This window comes from Corvus kubaryi, unplaced genomic scaffold (assembly GCF_017639235.1).
Source record: "Corvus kubaryi isolate FWS band 111438036 unplaced genomic scaffold, C.kubaryi_AGA036_p1.0 37334, whole genome shotgun sequence".
NCBI classification, from domain to species: domain Eukaryota; kingdom Metazoa; phylum Chordata; class Aves; order Passeriformes; family Corvidae; genus Corvus; species Corvus kubaryi.
In genome coordinates this window covers 17,400,104-17,425,824 of record NW_024581108.1, presented here as the reverse complement: position 1 = coordinate 17,425,824, position 25,721 = coordinate 17,400,104, and the positions used below count along the sequence as shown (strand labels likewise).

General features: G+C 39.2%; 1 protein-coding gene across 8 annotated transcripts in view; it reads right to left on the bottom strand.

The window, feature by feature from the left end:
* MAST2 (microtubule associated serine/threonine kinase 2) overlaps nucleotides 1-25,721 on the bottom strand; it is a 190,399-nt gene that overhangs the window by 29,138 nt on the left and 135,540 nt on the right. For 7 of the 8 annotated variants that reach the window (XM_042030595.1, XM_042030587.1, XM_042030589.1 and 4 more), the window contains 6 exons: nucleotides 25,378-25,456; nucleotides 19,956-20,110; nucleotides 12,249-12,324; nucleotides 11,137-11,346; nucleotides 5,328-5,429; nucleotides 1,309-1,441 (listed from right to left, as the gene is read on the bottom strand). In XM_042030595.1, the coding sequence (XP_041886529.1) occupies nucleotides 1,309-1,441; nucleotides 5,328-5,429; nucleotides 11,137-11,346; nucleotides 12,249-12,324; nucleotides 19,956-20,110; nucleotides 25,378-25,456 (755 nt within the window). The remainder of the gene's footprint in view (nucleotides 1-1,308; nucleotides 1,442-5,327; nucleotides 5,430-11,136; nucleotides 11,347-12,248; nucleotides 12,325-19,955; nucleotides 20,111-25,377; nucleotides 25,457-25,721) is intronic. The other variant, XM_042030588.1, reaches the window with a different exon arrangement.

Here is a 25,721-nt window from a genome sequence, read left to right as displayed (position 1 = left end):
CATGTCTGCATGCAGCCTGGTGGCACCTCAGTGCTCCAAAATGAAAAAGCATCACATTTCAAACAGCTGCCCTCCATGTGATGCGGCTGATTCTGCAAAACGCTGAGCAGCAGCAAAGTGGGGGAAAGTCACTTAGTTTAGGTTACTCAGCTGTCGCAGGAGATGCTGTAAACTTTGCAAGCCCAAATCCTACCTTAGCTATGAGCCTCTGAACAGACACCACTGACATTTCTGGGTGCCCTCCTTACAGAAAGGAAATAAGGCACCTTGACATCTCCACACATTTCTAAAGAAAATTTGACTTCAGTAAGGGGAATTAGCGATGGAAAGGTTCTCTCCCATGACAGGGATCAAAGGAAATTTCCCTTTAATGTCAGATTTCAACAAATGCTATTAAATTGCATTTAGCAATCTTTGATAGAAATTTTCCCGAAGAGCTCTTCACTTGAAGTCAACCTGTCACTGTCATTCCAGTAAACACCAGAGAAGTTAAACTAGTCCTAGCCAGACTACTAATTTATATTAAAATTATGCTCTCCTGAGATAACAGAAAGTATGGTTCAATCGCTGAAATATTCTGCAGTAACCTCCAGTCTCTGTCACACTTTCTATTGTTGCTGAACAAGCTGTGCATGCTTGGAGAACTTGTCACTTCAGCCAGCAAAGTGCCAGGCAGAAATATTAACTCACTAATTCTAAAGTTACGGTCTTCTGAGCCAATGTATGTCTATATTAAGTTTACCATATGTAATTCTGGCACCTTGCAGAGAAGCTGTTTCTGTCCTTACACTGCTCTCTTTGGTTTGGCTGCTACACAAGATGTAAAACTTCAATCTCACCTCCAGCTAAAAATTCATATTCATCTTCGTTTCTCACGGAAAACACAAAACCCACACTTTTCCCAAAGAGAACAATCAAGTGAGATGACAGGATACTTTCCAACCAGGCCACTAGCAGGCCAGGCAGATCAGAGAAATTACAGGTAAACTTTTACTGTCCAACGGCCCAGAGAAAACAGTTAAATCATAAAGCCATTTTTTAACATTGTTGCAGCTGTAATACAGGGAGACATTATTAACATCATAAGTAAAGAACTGTCACTATTGATGTGCCATCCTTACCCCAGTAACATTCCTGTGAGACATGGGGCTGGAAAGGACAATCTAGAATTTGACAGCAAACAGGAAAATAAGGAAAAATGGCCTAGAAATTAAAGCAATAAAATAAAAACATCCTTCAGCTATGTAGTGACCAGGAGAGCTGACTATCCTTTCAACAGTTTGGAAAGTACATAACAAGAGTTCTCACCCTCCAGGGGATCCCTGGTGAGTCCCAGCTGGCTGATAATATAACGAGGAATGTCGCATTTAATTCCTTGCCCTTCCTTGGCATGGCCTTCTGCAGCTTCCAACAAATGGTAGAACTCTTCAGGATCAAACTCCTACAGGAAAGCAGTGAGAGACAGAGAGGTAAATGATGCAGCTTTACAATTATGAAAGGTTTCTCCCCACGGAGGGGAATCCTCAGAAACATCCAAAGCTAATTCTGGGCTCAGCAGTGACGCAAAACATTTCCAGTTACAAGTAAGTCAGTGCTTCCCACTCTGCTCTGCAAAACCAACAGACAGTTACATCCCACAGGGTGTCCATGGGCTTAGATCTGCAAGTCAAAACAGGACAAGGACTTTCTAAAACCAAACCCAAACTTTCAAAAGGTCTTGTTAACATAAGTGTCAAGTGTGGACACATCTCCCAGTTCTGTCACATTGAGATGTGCCAGGGAAAGGTCTGAGAACTGAGGCACCACCTTCTGCACCTCCACCTGACAGGTGAGCTAACCCAATATAAGCCCTTCCTGCTGTCAGATGTCACTTCTGATCAAACCACACACCCACCCAGTCCTGTCACTGTCCTAACCTGAGCAATTGCTAATAAAATTATTAATAAAACAACTTTCTTCATAAGAAGTATTGCCGCCCTATTTCTTGTACTATACAGCACAGGATCACTTTAGCAACTCAGTCTTGGTGCATGTGATCTCTCAGGCCAGAAGGTGTAATCTCTTGCACTGGAGTAACAGATACAGTAGGAAATAAAAGACAAGCTTTGGGCAGCAGGAGCACTGCTTAGAAACGAGTTCACCAGTTAACTTTAGCTCTCCCCCCTACAAACCTCATCATTCACCAGCAATGAGCAGCTTCGCCAACACTCTTCAAAAATTTTCCAGTGAAATGGGAGGGTGAAAGGGGAAGAGTTTCAGCACACAGCTGAGCATGCACAGAGAACAGTGAGGGCAGCAGTAAAGAACTGGTGTGTGGTCAGCAACGTAAGAGAAAAAAAGCACAGAACTGCAAACAAGAAAAGGAAATTAGAGCTTGTAATGATGTGAAGATACTTGAACAGAGAACAGATGCACTTTTCCATGACTGCTCCAAGCAAGGCTGCTTGGATAGATGCTGTCACCAAAGACAGCGACAATGCAAGAAACAAAGTTCCTTCCTAACTCCTCTGGAAAAGGATTAATCAACAGTCTCAGAACTGGCAGAGAGCAGGAGCCAGACCAGAGAGGACCACAGAGAGAGATGGTCACCAGAATGCAGTGAAAGGGACAGTGGAGTCAAGGAAGGACTTCTCAAGGTACGACTGCAGGTCATTTAATGGTGAGTAGAGGACAGAAGAAAAAAAACAACTTGGTGACAAAAAACCCAAACATACAAAACATTAAGGAACCTTATAAATTCCAGTTCTGACTTCTTTATAGAAGACTTAATCATTTGAATACAGAGGAATGAATCCTGCTAAGGGGAGGTAGGTGCCATGGAAAAATAAACCGAAAAAAAAAAATTAGACACTTTTTCCTAAAGATGGTTTCAGAGATGTACAAACCATATTATTATTTTCTTGGAGCCCCAAAGATTCATTCTGCCAATAAACATTTCACAGTTCTACAGGTAATACAAAGACTGAAGCCAAATAGTTGAAGTTTAGAATACTTAAGTGCCTTCATCTGCATTAAAACAATCCACAACCATCACAAGAACTGTCTATATGGTCACTTATTTCATTTACAAGGAAGAAAGAAGAAGGAGCTGTGTTACTAAAATTAACCTTAATATTAAATAGTAGAAAAACTGTTTATAAACTCAGATATAATTGAAACTAAAGGTTGAATTACAAAAAAGTATGTTAAAAAGAAAAATTAAATTTAGTTCTCAAAAGTATTTAAATAGTTGACTATCCATTACTACACTCCTTGTTTTACAGGACAAAAGGAACACTAATATTTAATTCTTCATGTCACCACATTAAAACATGTATTTGGGAAAAAAATTGCCACAAAGGCAATGGAGGTTGAAAAAACCAGGGAAGTCTAACACACAGATCCTGATATTATTCCTAATCTTTGGAGTCTGGCCACTTCATGGTCAAGGTTGTCACTACATGCTTTGGAATTCATTACTGAAATCTCAATGACTTCGCTGCTTCCACTTGCTCCCACTCACTTTGCAGAACATCAAGTGGAGAACACAGAAGAACCTGGAGACCTCTTGATTTGGAACTAAGAGCTGCCTTGAGTTTGGAACTCTCTGCAGGTATAAACATGGATGCACAGGGCTTTCTAATATTCCATGTTTTCCTAGATAATGAGTGTACACAAGCAAAAATGACAATGGTGAATGCAGCAAATACAAACACAGTAAGTTTAAACTTATCTCCTTTTTTCACTGTCTTCACTTCCAAAACAAATTTTAAAGAAGTACTGGAAGGTAAGTGGGAGTCACAAAACCTCATCTAAATCACAAATATGGTTTGAAACCCAAAGAATTCCCAGTTTGAATAGAGCTGTGCCCAGGATTTTCAGTGCAGTCTGACAGAGATTTCTTGAATCAGTAAGTGAAGGTATCTGTCTTGCTGGTTGTGCAGCCAACTTCATCACTGACAGTGGCCCTCCTCACACTGTAGGGTTCCCAGCAAAGCAATCCATCTGAGAGCCATGGAGGAGGGATAAGGAACCCTCCAAAGTCTACTGGCTCTCAGTACTACTGCAGGTGTTTCCAAAAACTGGTATCATTGGTAAGACTGGACCACTCTTGTCTACTTTGTCAAAGAAAGCTCCACAAAACTCATTCATCTTCTAGTGACTCCAGGGAGAAAAGTCACCTACGGACACGCTGCCCACAACATAATCCACGTGTTAACTGTGCTTTTATAGCCAGCCACAGATTCCTAATCCAGCCAACTTCTCCGATGCCTCCAGCACCTGTAGCATCCCTGTCACTTTTATGTCCAGAAAGAACCACCACGAGTGTGCTCCAACACACCAGGGAATTTCATCCTCTCATTACAGAAGCTTCTACTGTAGGTTTGTGACACCTCACAATTTTTCGTCACCTCTCTACATTCTCACTAATTTTTCAACATCCTTTTGAAATACAGTCACTGAATTTAATCCTATAACCAGTATCCACCACATAATTGTGTACACCTCTTTCTAGATATATTGATGGTTTATGTTAACCCTTTTGCCATGGCATGAGTGAGAACACAGGTTTTCAAGCTGCTTCTCCACCATACCAAGAAAATATTTTTGTAGTTGCAGAACTTCCGGACACAGTGGCCTATTTCATTGGGATTGCCTAAACAATTTTCACCATTTTCCAGCATTAAATTTTAAAAAAGCATTATTATTAGCCAAATTAAGTTATAAAAGAGCAATGGGACTTGCTTTTGCATGTATTCCAATAGCACCAAATATGGTTTCAAACCCAGGCTCCCAAAGCTACTTGGATCTCACACTGGTCTATCCCACTGTGTGTTCACAGCTGGAAAACTTGACACCAGATTTCACCAGTTGCTGGGTCTACAGGAAGGGTTTGAGTCCCAGAGCCCAAACACCATTTATGTCGTGGTAGGGAACTTCTTTCTTAGGGACAGCTCTTCCGTAGCACGGCGCTCTGGACACCAGGCACACACCATACAGACATTTACAGGCTCCTTACAGTAACTATTAACAATATGAGGAAAATCCAGTAGCACCAAGTAGCATGGAATTATGTCAACAGCTACATCTGGGCCCTCAGCCATAAACTTTATACTAAAATATAATTTAGCTGCTACTGCAGCTGACAGTCCACTGGAGAACGACTTCTGTATTAATGCAAAAGGCACTTAGTACTTCTGTTTGGTTTTTTTTTCAATATGAATTCATTTTTCATCAATGTTTTAATAAGAATTTAAAGGTTTCTTTTGAAGGCTTTGTGTCCCTTATCTCCTCAAGTGAACAGCACTCTTTAGATCCTGCACAGCCTGTCCCAGGCCCACACTCACCAGGCACTCGAGCAGCCGAGCTGGCCGGGCGATGATAATCATCAGCTTCTTCACAAGCTGGGTAACAAAGGCAACCTCGGAGCTCTCGGATCGCTCGTGGGCCTGTGGAGAGCAGAACAGCACATTATGCTCCTAGCACTGAGCTCTGAATTTCTGTATATCAGATGCTGAACACAATCACCAGCTCAGTAACTGAGCAGCAAAAGCATGGCTGAGTCAGGGCAGGCTGAGCTCAGCTTGCTCAAGGATGCCAAGATACAAATGGCTTTTCCATCACAGCTGACCCCCATTATCATGCAAGAAATATTTCAAGGGCTCTATTTGCATTATATCACCTATCAATTATAATAGATACAATGTGGTTTTAATTTATTTTTTAAAATGAAAAGAGCAATACTGATTTTTTCAATTTTGCCTTCCACACAACACAGACAACTAGGTAATGACTAACAGACACACATATTTCTGAGCTTTACTTTCAGCTAGAATTTGAACTAGAATTTCTCCTCATTGTCAAGAAAAACTCAACCTCAGTTTCTCTTTTTTTAGTTTTATCAATCCTGTTGAACAACTCCAGCATTGCATTGTATGTTATGTAGGACCAAGCAGATAAACAAAGAAAAGAGCATATAAAAACTTAATTCAGAGGATTTAGTCCTGTCTGTTACTTTACCAGATATTACAGTATAAATTCAAGTCTTAGTTTCAAGATATTTGTGTGATGGGATGTCTTACAACAACAGTAAACATGCCAAAACAGTAAGAATTAAAAAAAAAAAAAGGGCAACCCAAAAAAGCCCTCCCAAATCACTCTTCTCTTCATGAAGCACACAATGGCTACATGATGAGTCCTGGAGCAGAAATACGATAGTATTTCATTGCAGAGGGATAAAAAAGTGGTTCTAATGGCATGCAAAAACTCTTAAACAAAGTACAGCTACTTTTCCCCAAGGTCTAAAAATTGTGCTTTAACACAGCCACAAATATAGAGTCCAGAACTTAATAAATGAGCTTCTGCTGGCAATGAGCCAGTTACTTATAGGAATGAAATTTTATCAACAACAGTGAAAGCAGCAATAAACAAAAAGGTTCATTTAGTGTTGTCCATGAGAACCACCTAAGAAGAAGATTTTTATATGTCTGAGAAGTCAAATCACACTGGTGACCTCCTAAAAGATCAATACAAACACAGGAAGCAGAAATTCAGAAGTAGAAATATACAAGCAGCATTTTAAATAACATATCTCTGATACTTTACTACCAAACAAAAAAAAAATTTTCGAAGGTTCATTATTTCTCATTTTGACACTGGTCAGAATAGAAATGTTGATTGTCTCCTTCCACACTGATTAGCTGGGGCTAGAATTTTAAGCTTGAAGAGAATGATGTACCTACTAATTCATTATCTGAAAACATCAGAGATCCTTCCTGCCTATAGAGCCTTAAAAAGAAGGTTATTTTGGAAATACTGAAATAAGTTGTAATTTTTTTCCTAATTAAAATTTTTTTAAATTGTAAAATAGAAAATAATCGCAATGAAAATGATAAATATTCACTTTGTGCCCTCTAATGCATTAGGCAAACTTAAAAGTTACAAAATGAATTGTAGAAAGAAATTAATGCTTTTATATTTTAAAAGCCATTCCAGATCACCAGGGTTTAGCTGCATTGGAATGAATAAATAAAACATCAACAACTTTGTATTATTTGAAATATGAGCCATGCGATTGGAAAGTCCTTTTCTCCCCCCACATAGGTTATATAATGCAAAAAATACAATATAATAGATATAATTCATCATTTTGCATCCATTTACACTGTTAAAGAGAACTTAGTCTTTTAAATCAAGTCCTTTTGTTTTCTCCTTTTTTCATCTATGACAATTCAGGCAACATAATTTAAAAATGCAATTAATTTAATCAGGTGTCTGTTTTGAAAATGAAAAGCTAGACCACGACTGCCAAATGATATAGAAAAGTAAAAGGAAAAAGAAAAAAAGGATTTACAAAAACCAAACACAACTTGTAACAGCCACTCAGCCATCATCTCCGCACAGCGCTGCTCTTCCAAGCTCCTCAGTGAAACTGCCTCCTCTTCCTTCCTCCTCACACAGGACAGCCCGGACATCCCTACAGAATTCTTATTTCCAGGGTGTCCCACGGACAGAACCCGGGAAGGGGAGGGCTGTCCAGCCAAGCACCACCTGCCGCTCCCATGAGCTGGGCACAGCTGTGCCACCTCAGCAGCGCTTCCCCAGCACCACGCGCTCGCCTCGAGGCTGCTGGTGGCATCTCAGGGGTTCCCCCCCTCCCAAGGGGAGGAGGGAGAAGCCAGTGGGGTTTGGGCAGAGGCTGATGCCATTCCTGCACACACTGCCGGTGACACGTGTACAGGAGGTAGCGATGGATAATTTACAAACCGATTCCCTCATCTGAAAGACCCATCCGTCACTAACTGTGGCTGCTGGGGCATGAAATTAAAATCACTGTCCTCCCCTGGGGTTCAGCAGGACCAATAACTGTGATATGCAAGTCACAACGCTGTAATTGAGCTAATATACTGATGGAAACCAATACAATAGATCTGCAAAGCCAAGGACTGATAAATTTACACTCAGGCTCCTACGAAGAAAGCAACCCCAACCAGAATATCCATTTGCCAGTGTGCAGCATCAGTCACTGCTGTACAATACTCATACCCTCCCCTGCTCCTTTTGTTCCATGCACAGAAACACCTGCAATCCTTCACCTTCCTGCCCAACTGGCTACACCTAGGCAACAGTCATCAGACGTCTTTTGGCTACTTCTACCTTATTGATTCAGCCAAGTAATAACTGACTATAACCTTTTGTTCCTCAGCAACCTGAGGTTCTAAACCATGACAACAGGTAAAGAACCAAATGTCACAGATTCTTTTTTGTATCAGTGCTTTATCTTATTTCTTAGTATTTTTACTTTGATGTGAAGTGTAACACTCAAGTTCACGTTTTCCAAAATGAAGAAAATATCTAAAATTCACTTTTACTTCATGATTATTTCGATGATGCAGTAAGTTCTTCTGGCTAAAAGACAGTATTTCATGCTCCAAACAAGGGAAAAGATCTCATTTGCCATAGCTAATGAGATTTGTTGGCATGTTATTACAAAAGCTGGAATCTAAAAATCGTCCAAAAGCTTTCTGGTTTGGTGCATTTAAACTGCTCATCATTTGCATACCCAAACAGTCTGGTTTACATTTTTACTCAAACTACAATATACTAAATCAAGTTTCCTTTTTACGGTTTGAAGTGCTGTGCAAGTTTAGTTTGTTACCAGGTATCAGAATCCACACCTTAAAAAAGAATTTCAGGAGAATCCATTCTTTCACAGCAAAATGGTAAGAAAATCTGTGGATATTTCTGCCACTTGCTGGTCTCATTATTCACCAATAAAGCATCTTTCCAATTTTTCAATATGTTATAAAAATATACCATAAAATTCCATCACCTACTACACAGACCATACAACTGCCCAAGTCAAACAGCTGTTTGAATTACCTTCTAATTGGTATTACTTATGTACTTATTATTTATGATAGATCCTGCCATCAAATTCAGAATAATCTAAACTTGACTCCAAAATGTCCTACGTTGAGGTGAGTCCTCCAAAAGAAGTATGATCATCAATTTCTATATATTTTGACTAAAATGGCCCAATTATTTCCTTGCAGAATGCAATCTGAAGGGCAAAGCACAGACTAGGCAAGCAGAGGAAACAAGTAGCTTTTAAATATTAAAATCTAAAAGATAAGCTAAGGAATAGAAAAAGCCATAGGACAGGAAAAAAAAAAACAAATGAGAAAAATGTGGAATGAAGCCTTTGGCTTTCCTCTGAAGTTTTAATGTCTTTGTTCTGTTCCTTCGTGGCCTGTTCTGCCTCCCTTGCCTCTCTCAACTTTTCTTTTAATCACCTCTAGCCCACCTTACTTCCTAGAGTAAATAAATCAAACTGAAGAGCTGACCCTTCTCTCGCCCCGGCTCTGCAGAAGATGTTAAGGAAGAAGAAGGCAAAGAAAGCCCTGAATGTCAACTCCTGAACAAGCTCAGAGATGACCAATGTATCTCCTCTAATAACAGTTCAATGTCACCTTTCCCAGTATTTCAGAGCAGCAGGATAATGCCTGTAGGATCAAGGGGAAAGGGACATTTAAGAAGAGTATTTTGAGGATTTGTTCTGAGGGAAAGGGGAGAAAAGGAAAAAGCTGATTTATCTGACCCACACCTCCTCTGAGACCCTGATTAACCTCTTCAGGCCAGAAGACAGGACTGAAAATGCAGACTGGAAGTGGCCAGCCCTAATTTATGGCTCTCTTAGTTCCTTATGGTGTAAGAAATCACTGTCCTCACACAGAGGAGGAAAGTCAGGGAGAGGAAGAATTTCAGGCTCCAAGGATCTGCTACCAGAAGCAGTAAAACACAGCATAGTCCCCCTGTGCCCCTGAAACGTAAGGGATTTTGCTGAGCATACAAAACCACTTTTAATGAAACCTTTCCAACTCCAAAACCACCACCCAAAGAGGCCTGATCCCTTATTTCACAGCTGAAGTGTGCAAACACCCTGCTTCCAGACTCTGGAGATACAAGGGGGATCCACAAGTGGTTACTGATATCCTACAGGCAGACAATCATATAGCCCCTCAAAAGTTATTCCCCACCTCTCTTGGTCTGTCAAAATTATATTCCCCATCCAAGCAGAACACCACAAATCCAAACATGAGTCATTCTTCTCTCAAGCATAACAAATACCAGAAAAATTACAGCCAAACTTATATAAATGAGGTAGCCAAAAAATTTAGCTGACACAAGGGAAGTTCCTGCAGTTTTCACAAAGCTTTTTAATACAACAATTCTATATTAATGTAGTGTTTTTATTCATCTGCGTTTTTCTACTGTCTGGAAAGAGTGGCAAAGGGGCACAAGCTAGTGCTATTCATAGCCAGTGGGTTGGCAAACTGATCAATAAAAATAAAATAAATTAGAACTGTAATAGAAAACAAAGTATTTCAGATGTTCTGTTTCCAGGTGTCTCTGAGGCATTGGCTATCTGAGACTGCAATCTTTATAAAACCTGGTTTTTTAGCTTGCTGTATCATTAAATCAAAGCAGAGGACTAGGAAGATATTCCTAAACAGAGGTCTGGACAGGCAATAGCACTGACTCTTCACAACAGTTACAGCATAAATTCTAAGAGATGTCTGAAATTTAGTACTATCTTCATTTTAAAGGGAAAGAGCGATTTTTGATGAGTAGCTGAAGTATACTGAGCATGCATTAAAATTGTGCCCCCTTGTGTATTTTCATATGCTTTGAATGCCACAAAACACATCAAAGTACTAAGAACAAGCAACTGGATTAAGTTCAGCTCAAGAAAATTGTGAAAAATCTACAGCAACACTAGTAACTATGGTGTTTTCACTCCTTGAAGGCACTACTGTAACTAATAAGTCATTCAGAGACCTGAAGTTCGTGAAAAAAAAGATTTCAGTAATTTCATTCATCTCAATAAACCAAATTTTCATAAATGGTAAAGACTGCCTTTGACTTACTCATATTCACATTCAATTTCTGTACAAACAAAGTTCACAGGTGAAGTGATTTACTCAAATCCCCCCACAGTAGATCAACAGGAGACTGGAACATCTCAGATCTCCTGACACCCCCCCACCTCCCCCTCCCCTGGAATCCACACTGTTTCTCCTAAAATCAAAGCTCTGGCTTATTGGTTAAAGTTTCAATCAAAATAATATATTCTACTTTCCAGAGGGCACTTACATCCTGGAGAAGTTTCTCTAAGTTTTCCTGCAGCTCATAAAAGTATCGAGAAGTAATCAGACCTTCACGTGATTTATCTAGGCAATCTCTGGCCAGTTCAATAACTTGATGATGAATGAAACTTAGGACCCCATCCGCTAATTGCAGCACATTCTCTGGAGCATTCGAGGCAATAAACTCAGCCAGCCGTTCTTCCATCTGTGCCGTGGCCTAAAAGTGCAGAATAAAGAGAAATTACTCCTAAATTTTACTAAAGTAGACCTTAAAGCATAAACAAGTAGGGTGCTAAAGTAACATTTGCAATTCCAAATTGCATGAGGCTTAAAAAATATTCCAAAATACAGTAGCATTTTCTGAGAATAAAGATAGCATATCAGAGGCAAAAGTTAAGTCCACATGAGCAAACAACAAAAATTAATCAAAACACGCTTTCTGAAAATGTAAATGACCATAAAAATATCTTGGTCCTGAGGCTGTATTCCTCCCTGGGTCTCCAGAGTAAGGATGTAAGATGTGAGGCAGTTTTCAGAACTTTTAGACAAGGCTGTGGAAGCTGAAAATCATTGCCCCAAGCCATAAACACACGGCATTTCTATCACTATAAGCCCTGATTTCCTGTCTCCAGAGAAACATCTATTTTTGCTGATGGTGGAACAGGAAGGAATGGCCATATTGACAGCTGTGGGATGCACAATCTTCTACACTCATTTCAATGAGATGTTAACTTTTAACCTGCTTCCACAGGTTTCAATATTCAGGTTTTTAAAAAGCCAAGGCATGGCCCTTCTTCTCACTCTTGTGAGAATCACTCATGCCAGTAGAAGACATCAGAAATTTAGCAAATATGAAATACATACCAAAAAAAAATCAGCCTTTTCCATCCTAATCTCTATGTATACTAAATCTATTTCTTCTACTGCAGAATTAAAGACATTAATTAAAGACAATAATTAAACATATGAAGATGAGGAGGCAGCTTCAAACTCTCAGCAAACAGCACTGCTTGGAAATGAGACGTAAGAGCTGGGCTCCTTCTCCAACAAGCACTACAAACTAATTCTGAGCTTGGACACAAGTTCATTGAACGTATTATTCAAAAAGTGATTCTTTACCTTTGGAAACCTTTCTTTGTACACATGATTCATCATTATTATTTCACTGTCAAAGGAAACTGGAGAGCGACCAGGGCTAGAGGAGAAAAGAAATCATGTTATCATTTACAGATATCACGCCAAAAGTTTTCAAAACCCAGTGCTGATCATAATGCTGCCACATCAACTGTAGACCTTCCAAAGCTCTGAGTTCACTTTAGTAATGTGCAGATGCTGAACTTCAGAGAAGATCCTGGCAAGCAATGACAGTCTGCAGTCACCTGGAGACTGCTGATATCCCTGTGCCCACACAGGCTCTGGCAGAAACCCCCCCATTTTCAGTGCATGCAAACCCTAACACAGAAGCTTGTAAAATGCCAGTGCATTTCCTGCAGATACATTTGTTATTCCTCTCATTCTGTGACTCTCCTCCATGGCAGTGGGAGCAGCCCTACTTCAAAAGAAATCACAGCGAGCTCTGGAGTCTCCAGTGCCAGAAGGGAGCAGAGCAACAGGAAGTAAGGAAGTAGAGATGATTTGTTTTCCTTTGTCTGAAGGATACTGCACTAGAGGAGGGATGCATGAGCACTGTTATTCAGCTAAATCTTATATACAAATACCACAGGCAACAGGGACAGAGTACTTTTATGAAAGCTGCACTCCCTTGATGCACGTTACCCCATGGATCCGTATGCATCTATGCCCAGGTTAGCAAGAAACTTCAAGGCACGCCAAAAAAAGAGGACACTAAATCCTGATAAGCTGCATTTCTATTACTGTTTGGGTGGGTTTTTTTAAAGAAGGATTGCATCTCGTTTCATCACATCTGATGGTATGCAGGGCTCTGACTCACTCTGCCACCGAGAACAGCCAGATGAGGTAATGCAGATAATCCCCAGCTACAGATCGCCTGCAGCAGCTCATTTCTCCAGCTACCTTCTTTCAACGTTCAAGACAAGCAAGGGCTTCAATTCTTTGGCATCTTACATGATCATTGTCTTTACAATTTTAAGAGTATTAAATACTGCTAAAAATACTCTATGTCAAAAGATACAATTTTATCTTGAATGAGTTCAAACATTTCAAACTTCCTAGTGAAGGATGAAATTAATCTCTCTAAATGGAATAAATGCATTTGAAACTTGGAATGCATTACAGTTACTACCTTGCTGCTAACCTACTTAGAGGAAAAACATTATTTTGGCAACATATATTAACAATTCAAAGAAAATTTAACTCATTGGCTCACAGACTGTAGCAGTACCAAACTCCTTTCATGCCTTGTACTGAAATTCCATTAATTACATCATGTCTTGTTTTTATTACTGTTTATCCCTTAGCTTGAGAAAATGCACTTCAGGTTAAATCTGTCACTGAATCCTTATGTTGAAGGAGAAGAAAACTGATTTGGATGTTATGAATAGGAAGTAAAAAGACATTTTCATCAACTTCCCTTAGCTTGGTAGATGCTATTTTTAATCAAGGAGAATTTTCTTTAAAAAGAAACTTACATTTATATTCATATGTAATGTATGACATAATTAAATAGAAGGGTAAGAACATTTACGCTGCAGGGTTATAAGCAAATTCCCCTGCACATCTAGCCTGCTACCCTTATCCTTTTTTCTCTAAGACCAAACAGGCTGACACAAACACGACACTTGTTCACTGGTACTTCATTTGGAGCTGAAGGACTTGGTGAACACAGTTATTGAAGAATTTTGTTTTCTCTAATGTAATTTTTCTCTGTGCAATCTAAGTGAGGTGTAAATTACAAGCATATAGAAACCCTTTGATACTTACACAGAAATACTGAGGCACATACATACTTCATTTTAACACTAAAATTTGTGCATGCTTAAGTATTTGCTGTCTTAGGGCTAAAGTGAAACATGAGGGATTTTGCCTTTTGCTTTCAAGGCACTTTATTCATATGGATACAGGAAACTAGGAGCTATGCAGAAATCAGGCTCCTTGAGCTGTCCTGCCAGCTGATGTAGCATTTCCTTAGGGAGAACCATGATGATAGGAGAATTTATGGGGTTTGCTTTTGTTTTTTACAAAATAATTTCTGCGCACACCAATTGGCAAGAAAGTGAATATTTAAAAACCCTCAGCTTTCTTGGGCATTTGCAGTTTTGTCTCTCACCTCTGGAAGCTCATCAATGCCACTTTTTACCAACTAAAACAACAGAGTACCCAAAACACTCTGGATAAAACCTCGGATCAAGGGTCACATTGTCATCCAAAATAAAATTTGCTCCACATACCAAGTCAAATTAAATGTCTAGCTGACTATAGCAAGACTGCAACATAATATACTGCACCATAATTTTTAATGTTAATCCTTAGCTTGGGAACTAATTAGCTGGATACCTGAGTAACTAACCAAAGGCTGCCTGCCAAGCACTGCTGGGTACTTCACAGCACCTCTGGGACACAACCAGGTGAAAAAGAAACATGGACTGGGCAGATAACTGAATGCTACCAAGGGAGAACATAGGGAAATTTGGAAAAAAGATAAAAGCAGTTTAATACATTTTACTGGCATGGCATCTTTTCAAATGCAAAAGCTTCACACATCTATCCAGCACCAAAAATTTCACAGACAGAACTAAACCAGTCTAACATTTCAAGCCTCTCAAAGGAACAGATTATTTTCTGCAAAACAGAGGATACATGCTGTGCACGTGCATAACATTTTAAGACAAAAGGCAGGCTCCTTCCCTTTTCTTGGTGCAGATAGGTAGGTCAAAGAAATGATTATTGTCAGTGAGTTTTTCATTTCAGCAGAGCAGACATTAGAAGAATAATATCTGTCCCCCTAAGCTTAACAGCAGAATGAAAAACTACTCTCTCTTTTCCCTTTCTTCACGCTCCCTCCACTTTATGAGATGATGTGGTGGTGGATTTTTAGGGATATTTATCTCCCACAAAGATTTCTGTTGCCTTCCACTTGTCAAAACTCATGTGTCCTTATCTGATGCTCAAAAGTGAAAATAACTTATAGACAGCTATTTCAAGGAGCAACATTTATAGCAATAACTTAAATCTTACAAAATCTAGTTTAAGTGTGACTAAATACAACCAAGATGTTTATAAATGTAATTTTTCCTTCACTGTAACAGCTGTATTTATTAGGAAAAAGCAGAGAAGCTAAAAGCACTGTGCTTTCCTTTGCTTTCACCCTGTACATAAAGGCTTAATTAGGTTGTATTTACATTACATGACCAAAATCAGCTCTCATAGGAAACTTAAAACTATAGGCTTTAATTTTCTGTCATTTCCAGACACATAAGGAATTTGAAAACCAGAGAGCTAAAGTTGGATAAAGTAGGCAGGCACTAAGAGAAGCCTTCTGCTGAAGGTGAGCCTTCCTCTTCTCCCAAGAAATAAATATTTAAATCTTTGAGGTAATGAAAATTACATTAATCTGAAAGTCAGAAAACTCCCCCAGCAGCAGGGGCTGCAACTTGCTCTTTCCAATATTTCAGGGGTTTTATGCACGCCAGCAAGGACTGAGACTGCTTTAGAATGAGAGCAGAAAGTTGGAGTAATGAACAGGACAAAGCACAAATAAGAATACCCAGTTTTCTTCGTAATAGAAAACCACAAAAATTGTGAGTGAACCCAAAAGTTAACAAATTTAAAATCAATCACTTTGAAGAATCTTTTTCAAGCCAAGTTCACAGGACTCACTGTCTTGAGAGAGAAAACAAAGAGACCAACATTATCTGTAATGCAGTCAGAACATGTTTTCAGAAGGAACAGATGCCTTATGCAGTGGAATACAAAATGATTATCCTTCCCCCAATCCATGGGGGTGTGAATCCCTGCTCTGCAACCTGTGGTGGACAGTGCTGTCTGAGAGCAGCAGCGTGCAGTGATGAACCCACCAGGATTATTCAAGTGGTTAAAGCTGCCTCTAAAGTGCACTGAGAGAGCCCCACAACCTGCAGGATGAAAGATAAAAATGGACTATGTAGGCCACTGGTTTTCACGACACCTATTCCTTCTTGGGCATTTTATCATCAGAAGTCTTTTTTGGTATTTTCCAGGAGTTCTGTCTGTATATTCTTAATGGCAGGATCCAGAGTGCTGAAAGTCAGGTTGGGGGATTGCATTTAAAAAGCACTACCCAGCAAAGAGATGATGAAGAAGCATATTTGATTAAGGATGATCTCATCTACTTCAACTATACAAAAATTCACTGCAACAATCTTCAGCCCTTTTTCCCTAGACAACATTATCCTGAAATACAAAAAGAGATCAAGAAAAATGGGCAGATTGGTGGGCTGAGTGACTGCACAAAGGTAGCTCCTGAAAAAGCCATTATTAGTTAACTCTACTTTTATCTCTGACATTCTCCACACATTCCCACATGTGAGCAACTGCTAAAGATGACAAGTAAAGAGAACTGGGTAAAGATGGAAGGCAGCAACTCTAACTTAAAAAGAGTAATGATGCCAAGTTTAGTGCAAGAATTCACAACTTTTCATGCATTTTACTCCAGGGAGAAACGATCTTGTTCAGGTAAAGCCCAGGATTGCTCTAAACAAAGCTAATGTAGCCTGGGGATCTCTCTGTTGGTCAATAATTTGAAGAATTTGAAGGTTGCATTACAAAAAAAAAAGAAAAAGAGGGAGAACAGTTGAGAGATGATATTTAGGAACTACTTCTGCAGGTAATAAAGAAATATTTTCTTCTACTAAGACACACTGCAAGCACCAAAACAGGGGGGTCACATGGAAATATGTTCTTTGACTGAGCACATGAGTACTGGATCTTGTTGAGACAGATGAGAGAAGAGGCTCCTGGATTTTGCGAGCAGCTTTGTAAGGACGTCACACTTTCACATTCCAGTGTTGGTGTTGTGTTCCTCCTTCCCCCTGCACAGGAAAGCAGCTGGGAAAGAACCAGTGCCATTTCTTCAGGGCAGAAATTCCAGGCATTTCAAATAAGGCATGTTTAGATAAAAGATGATATCTTCAAGGCACACTGGCAGAACACCTCAAGCAACAGAGGTGCTACCAACCTGTCAGTGCACCCTCCACGACTGCACACTTTGTTAGTTTTATCATCCAGTTTGATCGTTAAGAGTGCTCTGTATGAATAGAACATTTGCAGCTAGCTACAAGAAAATGGTACATTTCTAGCCAAAGAAGTAAGTATATTTTCCCGAAAGTTACACCTAGGCAATATTCTATATCTAGGAGTATAAAAGGATCATCTGACACTTCCAAAAAAAAATCTTGGGTTACACAGACAAAAAAACAGTCCCGGCACTTGACAGTGACATCTCAAGATGCCAGTTCCTCTCTCAAAAAGAGATATAAGGCTGCAGTCATACAGGATGAAAAATGAATACACATTAACAATCAGATCATCTCTTAAATTACAAAGCCATGGCTGCCAATTAAGGCAAATGTCTGATGTATTTTGTTCATCTGCTTTTCATTAAAGCTGATCAAACAATACCATTGAATGCTTATGAAAAAATACATTTTTAGGAAATTACTGCTTAATTTAATTTAATGTTGAAAAAAAAAGCTGTTCTCAGCTTTTATTTTTTTAAGTAAGTGAAAATATCTTTTCACCAAGTGAGCTAACTCTAAGGTGTGGGCAAATAAATAAGCAAGTTTTGTGCAGTGAACAAGGTCTGGTCTTCATGTATTTCAGTACTTGTTTGTTTACAAGCACAGGCTGCCCTCTGTCAAAGAGGGTTTTTGCTCCTGCAAACATTGCTCCAATTGGCTGGATTAAGATATCAATTTTCCTTGGAGGTGCAAGGGCCAGTGTGAATGCTTGGTGGTGGCAAGGGGGCTTTAGAGCCACACAGCATCACAGTATTGTCAATAAGCAAAATGAAAACCAAATGAGGCACAGTAAGTTGAAAAAATTAAATTACCTCATTCTAAGCTTTGGAATACCAGTGAGGCTGGCCATTACCACAGAGAAAACAAAATAAAAATAAAAATAAATAAAATAAAAACCAGAGAGAGCTAGAAAAAGTATTCAAGAGAGGATGAAGATTAATCAGTTATACAACACACTGAACTAATCTCATCCTACCACAAATTATAAACCCACTCCATGAGAAGTCTGCTTCAAATTGGCTCACAGAAGCAAAATTCTCTGCAACCTGATAACCCATACTAACAAGAAAGAAAATAAAATTGGGCTCTTCACATGGTTGTGTATATCATTCTTGCATCAACAAAAGTGCCTTCTACAACAGGATTACACCTGTGTTAAAGGACAATAATTGCTTTAGCATGTGCTGCCTACCTACAGCAGCTGCCTCACCTCTAGAGAATTAGTACCACTACAGTTACACTACTCAGCAGGAGCCAGCGTTAAGAGTGGCAGCACGAGGACTGAAGTAGGACTATTGTTCAAAGGGGCTTAGTACCAGCTGTGTAATTAGTGTTTTACTACATGGCACTGAGGAGGTCGCTGGCTAAGTGTGCCACTATCCACAGTACTCACCTGCTCCTGTAGATTACTGTGTAACTACACTTAGCAGATCCATATGCAATTACCATGCAGCCTGCACTGAAGTTCAGAACATACAAATAATTACAAATCATCATGAAAGGTCAGCTCTGCCATGACATGATATTCACCATGGGTTTTGTTATTATGCTGGCCTGTTTCACCTTCTCCTTTTACAGACTCCCACCCAGGTCCTGAGCTAGGCACATTGATTCAGCATTTTCAGCTGGCAGAGGCTGTGAATATTGTCCATTAATTTAAAGGTGATATCCACCTCTGACACCCTCAGATGAATGAAGATTTCACCTCCTTCAACCCTGCTTGTAAAAACCCTTTTCTTTCACAAGGTGTGTCTGGACTTTCCCTAGACTTTCATTCACTTGGTCCAGCACTAAAGGCAAAACTTAAAGGCTTTTGCCATGATACAAAATGTTTGTGGATTTATTCCATATAATTGTTAGAGATCTGCAAGAATGACTGCCCAGAGAGTTTGAGGAATCTTTGTCCTTGGAGATATTCAAAAGCCATATGGACATGATCCTGGGCAGTCTCCTTGAATAGGGCTTTGGACACGATGACCTCAAGATACCCCTTCCAACCTCAGCCCTTCTGTAATTCTGTGAAAGATGAAATTCTAGTTGTTTCTGGTTTTATGTATGGAAAAACCAACTATAGAAGAAAATAATCCTGGATAGTTATCTTTGAACAACCAGTTCTCTGAAGCAACAGTAAAATTATTCAACTACTAAAGCAGGAGAAATGTTTTCAGCGCTGTTACAAAACTGCTCTGGGGTGCAATTCCATTTAAGCTTTTGACTTTATCTATTCTGGTTTTCATACCCCTTCAGAAACACTGCCAGAAAAGTTATTAAAAGTGGTTATAACCACATCCTTATGTTACTGTAGCAAAATTCTGAGAAGAAACTTCACTAAAGGAAATCTACATCCTATGCATTTAGTTTGAGACACTTGTGGATCGTGTTTTCATAGAGTTACTGTGAAAATACAAAAGCAGAGTATACCAACCACTTTGCAATCCAAAACCTCAGCATCAAATGTGAGAAAAAAAATCCTTTCTGATCAGGTGAGGTGAGTTAAATGTTGATTCAAATAGTTTCAAAAAACATGTAACAAAGCAACTACAAATGACAATTCTTAGATCTCAAAGCACATAAGGAAATGCAATACATGTGTCCAGCATCTTAAAGAGTCAGGAAACGATCCAAAGCTCACCTCAGACTGCGAGACCGAGGTCTCAAGGCTGGAGAATGGCGCCCTTCCTCATCAGTGATGCTCTCAGTACTGAAATGCTTTGTCAGGAAATGAAGTTCATCTGCCGTGGGCTGAAAGGGCAGCTGGTGCAGCTTCTCCTGAGATGAGCATGATGACTGAGTACAGAAAAAAATACAGAAAAGAAATGCACTAAACGCATGCATAGGGGTCAGCTAATGAATGGAAGAGGAACGGATTCTGCCAGACACTGCGCACTCCAGCGGAAAAGAAAGCTATTTATCAGACCAGGTGCCTCTCTTATTATAATCATTAGGCTAAGCCAACCCTTACATTCAATGACAGAGCTGGTGAGATCAGGAAAACTTTGGGAGAGGGCTAGAGAACCACTGCATCTGATTCTGGAACCAGTACATTTGATCATGCAGGTAATTTACTATCAGGAGACAGAAAGGAAGACATGTGAGTACCAGCACTACTCAGGAAAGGACAAGGAGGTTCCTGGAGTGGTGAGCAACTTTCTTTCCTTTTCCCTCATGCTCTCTTAGCTCAGGAGTTTCACTGGCATGCAGAATGCTATGGAGCTGTGTAGACCTAAGAGTTTTCTGCTGGTTATTGGCTCTCATTGGAAATCGCTATTGTAAATGGTCAGGATTTTATTTCTCCTTTTCATTACCCATCAGGCTTCTTCTCTAACCAGGGAGGCAATAATAAAGTAAAGTATCTGACTTTAAGATTAACAGAGTTTCTTGTTATTGAGTTAAACAGCTTATTCTTCTGTAAATAAGTTGATGCATTTATATGACACATGTCCTGTGATAGTAATAGACATGAAGCTGTTTTAATTCGTGGATCTCATAAAACCTGAGATTAAAACAAATATTTGTGGCAAATGCTAATAACATCAAAGTTGGACGTTCCAGGAGAAAAAGCTGAAGGTCAGCTAACAAACGTATTTTTTGTGTGCATGATTCTTCAATGCCCCTTTCCATTTCACAGAAGTAAGAAAATAAATTACATAAAGAGAAATTATAAATTCTCTTTCAAAACAAAAGGGAAAAAGGAAAAGAAAAGGTGCTGAATAATCAGAGTAGCACTGAACAACACCAGTGGGCCTTATTAAAAGAATCACCCTGACCTAAGTTCCACAGCTCCTTATTATCTGATGAAATGAATTATGTACACTGTTCCAGCAGAAAAACTTTTCCTTTTGCTACAGTAACACTCACTCAGACTGGAAGCACCACATCCCAGTACCAGAAGTATTGGTAGGAGGGAATTATATATGATATAACACATGACCAAGTTTTAACTCACCGAGCATGGGAAAGAAGACATATCTGTCTCTTGCCATATAGCTAGATGATTTGGATTGACATTTTCTGAGGGAAAAAACCCAATCAACCAACAAATCTGAGATAAACAAGTCACGTAGAATGCATCTGGTCAAATGGTGCAATTATTCTAAGTATTGTAAGCAACATAAAATCAGGTGATATAAAAACCTGTAAACCTAAAAATCCTATTCTTAGATAAAAATTTAATTGGCTCCAGATCCCAGATCCGCTTCCACTGCACTGCACAGAGACATTTACAGAAAAGAACCCCCTTGAAAGCCTTGGGATGTGCACAAACTTCCCAAGCGTGCTTGGAACTAGAAGCCACCAACCACTTCCAACGTTTTCTTTCAGGCAGGTCTAGGTGGAGGGATCATGCTGGGAAGTCACTTCCAGCCCAGTGTGCACACACTGATGATTACACAGGTAGTGTATCAGCTTGCACTGGTCTATCCCACACTGAAGCCAAGATAGAGTGTGGGTATTTGCCCCTTTGCCCACAGCTGTTCTGCTCAAACTGTTTATGCCAAATACAGTGACTATTGTCTCCGTTAAGTACAGAATTATGCAGGTCCTGTTTTGATTTTCAGAGATTTCTTTGATGTCTTTCTTTGTGTCTCAAACAATACAAGGAGCAGGAAGAAGAACTTGCCTATGAAAAATCCTCAAAGGAAAAGTTACGTGGCAGCTGAAATCTCATCCATGGTGAATAATACAGATCCAGCAGCAGAGCAGGAAGTACTAAAGACTTCATCTTACAAACCTGCATTAGCAGATACCAAAGTTCTGGCATTGCAAATACATGTCTGATTCAAAATGAATTAAGGAAGGTTAGCACATAGTTACTTGAATTAGAAAAAAGAAAAATCAAAACTTATAATCTAGAAAAACCATTAAAAAACTTTATGTTTCCCAACAGAAAAATCACTGGGGAAGCCGTGCTAGTCAACCCATGGACAGCCCAAAAAAATCCTCCCTTCACTTCCTCTCCCTAAAAGAAATCAGATCACGAAGTTTAGAATTCCAGAGAGTAACTAATGAAAGCCCTGAAGATAAAGACCATGGACTTTTCCCTGCCAAGGGCTTCTCTAGCAGTATTAAGGCATACAACCTTTCAATGAAAAAGCATGAAAGAAAATTGAAACACTTCTGAAGTATTGATTTTCAGGTAATCACATCACAGTACTCAATATTTGCAGCAGACTAATACAAATACCCCCCGGTGTCTTAATTACAGATGCAGAATTAGCCAACTCTTTTCCAGTAAAAAAAAAACAAGCTATACTACAGTTGCTTATAAACTAACTCTCCATCTAAAAAATGAATAGCAGATTAACTGCTTAAAAATAATTGTATATTGGCCCATCTAACCAATTATTTTATGTTCACCTAACTTGAAAGGTCTTCTCCAGCTTTTTCAGTGTTGGTTTGACGATACATCTGGTCTTCATTATTTGTATGGAAAGGGCAAATGTGGTTTGTCTTTTATTTAAGTGTCATACCTCATTTGGAAGCAAAAAATAAAGCAGAATCTACAGGTTCTCACTGACCTTAGACTAGGTAAATGCCTTGGTTTGTTCAGTAGGTTGGTAGAGCAGGTGATCTATGACCACAGAGATGAGGGTCAGCTCTTGCTCTCACATACAAAACTCAACCAGCAGGATACAGAACAGACACTGCCCTTCTTGCTGTTTCATTTCCCACTGACACAAACACCAGAAGGGATGTCTACTGGCTTCCTACTATCTTGCTTGAGAAAGAAACGTAATCTTGAGGACTGATCTTATGAAATGGAAGCTCAAACTTCTGTTAAATTCATATCTGCAGCTATGAATTTAATTCTACACTAATTCATTGTGTCCTTTTGACAAGCCCCTTCACTACCTCTTACTTCAGTTTCAAAGTCTACGCAGGAATAACACTGCTTATCAACTTTAAGGTGTTACTCAGATCAATTCAAATTCATTCTAATCTGTGAAATGCTGTGATAATAGGATTGGCTTAGAAATGTAATCCCAGGTTTAATACCTCCAACAATTGCATCACTGCTTACTAAACAGCCCATTTCAATGTCTCTGTAGATTGTACCACTGAACCAGCAAAAGGACCAGAGATGAGAAACTCAGTCATTTATGAAAAAAGAATAAAGCTCTTGGAATTACATGTTTCAACCTATTTCCTGCAGGAAGGTGAATTCAGGTCCACATCACTTTATGCTTCTCATTACACTTCCCTATTACTCACACTTCAAAAAATTACCATTTGAACTGATGCTTTCTATGTGACATGTCTATCTCAGATTTGTTGGATTGTTTGTTTGTTTTCTTATGGGAAAACATCAATCAAAATGATCTGTCTATTTCTGGGAACATGACAAGAGACAAATATGCTTTATTTCCCATGCCAGAAAGCTGAGAACTTTCTAAAAGTAGCCTTGATTTCAAAGCAAGAATTGATACTTCCAAGAGATTTTTGGTGCTGTTACTTTTGCTCTCTCCATGGACATACACCTGAAGTCTGGTCAAAGTACAAACTCTTGAAAAACTGCAATTTGGCTTCCAAAGGTGTCATCCTCACAAGCAAATGGGAAGCTGTCACAGTGACTACCAATGATCAAACTATTTGGATGCCATCCATATGGAAAGTAACTGTACTTGCTCCACGCTCCATAGCTTGCTCCCAGAAGAGGACTTAGACATGACTTATGCCCATGGACATCTCGCCTAAGACTATAAAGGCAAAAGCAGAGCCCCTTTTTAACAGCTGCTCTTAGATACTTCAGTATATAATAATGTGTGGCAGTGAAACCAGGGACATCTTTTTCATGTTGATAATGAATCCTACTACATTTTTCTGTGCTACTACCCACATATCTGTATGCATACTGAAATCGAGTCATCTGCCTTCTAAGGAGACAAAAAAAACTCCAAATTCAACAAGAAAAAACTTTTTGAAGTTCAAAAGATAACTAATGATAGAAATTGCGTGAACTAGAGTTTGCAAGAATGTGTCTGAACAAATGAAGTTATAGAGATAAGATTAACATTGCAAAATCAAATTTTAATCATATCAATTCACACTAATAGGAAACTTTTGACCCCAATTTCTTCTCTTTCTATATAGACTGCATTTAACACTCACCTCCAAAGAAACTGATAAATGTATTTGAGAGGCACTAGAAAGCTTATGGATGAACTTAGAACAGTTCACAAGGTAAACAATGATACAGAGTAAGATCTGCATAACGTGGAGTACTGAGTCCTAATTAATGAAGGTGTTTATTATTAGGAACATAGTCTAAATAATTCATACAAAACCAAGTGATCAGTATTATGGAAAGAGGCAGTGATTTGTTACCACACAGTTGAAGACACCATAACACACATACTAAAGCATGTTACATTAAGTCTGTACTGGCAGCCTTTAGAGTTCTAATGTTTCTATGCTTGTCTTTGCAAGGTTCTCGTGGATGTGAGACTGACCTAAACTAAAGAGTGAGATTCATTTTAGGAAGCATGTCAGGAGTTACAAGGGTTAACGTGGTGCTGCCAGCTTAGTGGTATTACTGACAGAACTCAAGCACACTGCAACCAGCCTTTCTAATGATGGCTGTAAGAACTGAAAAGCTTCATTAGGAGGTTCAAATTATTGGAGTTGAATAACAGATGTGGCTTATCAGTTTTTCTTTCTGCTAGCCTGATAGCAGAGGTTTTCAGACTAAGTACTTGAAAGCAGACAGGAGTTTCATTTCCCAGTTACAAAAAGCTGAGAGCTGGAAGGTATTTATGCACTATCTCTGAGTCCTGCCACTTTGGAGACTTTGTGCCTTTCAAATGATTGCTCGAGCCAAGTGCTGCACTGGGATTTCACCAATGCTAAAGGCAAACTGCAAGATGATAGGAGCTGGGAAATGGAGGGGGAAAAGCAGCAGAACCAATAACTAAAATAATTTTAAAAATAATTAGTATATTAAATAATGTTAGCAAAACAATGAAGAAAGATCCAGTATTTTAGTAGAGACTCAAAAGCTGATTTGTTAGGGTGTATTTGTACAAACTGAATTGCTTGGAAAAGTCTGTGTCACTTACTGAAACTGTTGAACTGGGAGTGTTTGTTCCATATCCAGATGAAGGAAGGGAGGCCAAGGACCAGCGGCGTCCATCCGTTCTGGGGAAAAGACGTGAGGGAAATTACAGTCAGGAACACATTGTGGCTAATTCTTGAGAGAAATAAGCAATTTTCTCTTCCATATCTCCTAACATCATGCTTTTATTAATGTCTTGAGTTATTCAGATAAATCAGGTATCCTATTTACAATCACATTTGTGGAAAAACAGTTAGAGTAAGTTTGAAAAGCGAAACTAGGTGACCTTGGAAAAGATAAAGCAAAGGGGCACCAGAATCCTGCATTAAGTAGATGCTTTTTAGCTGT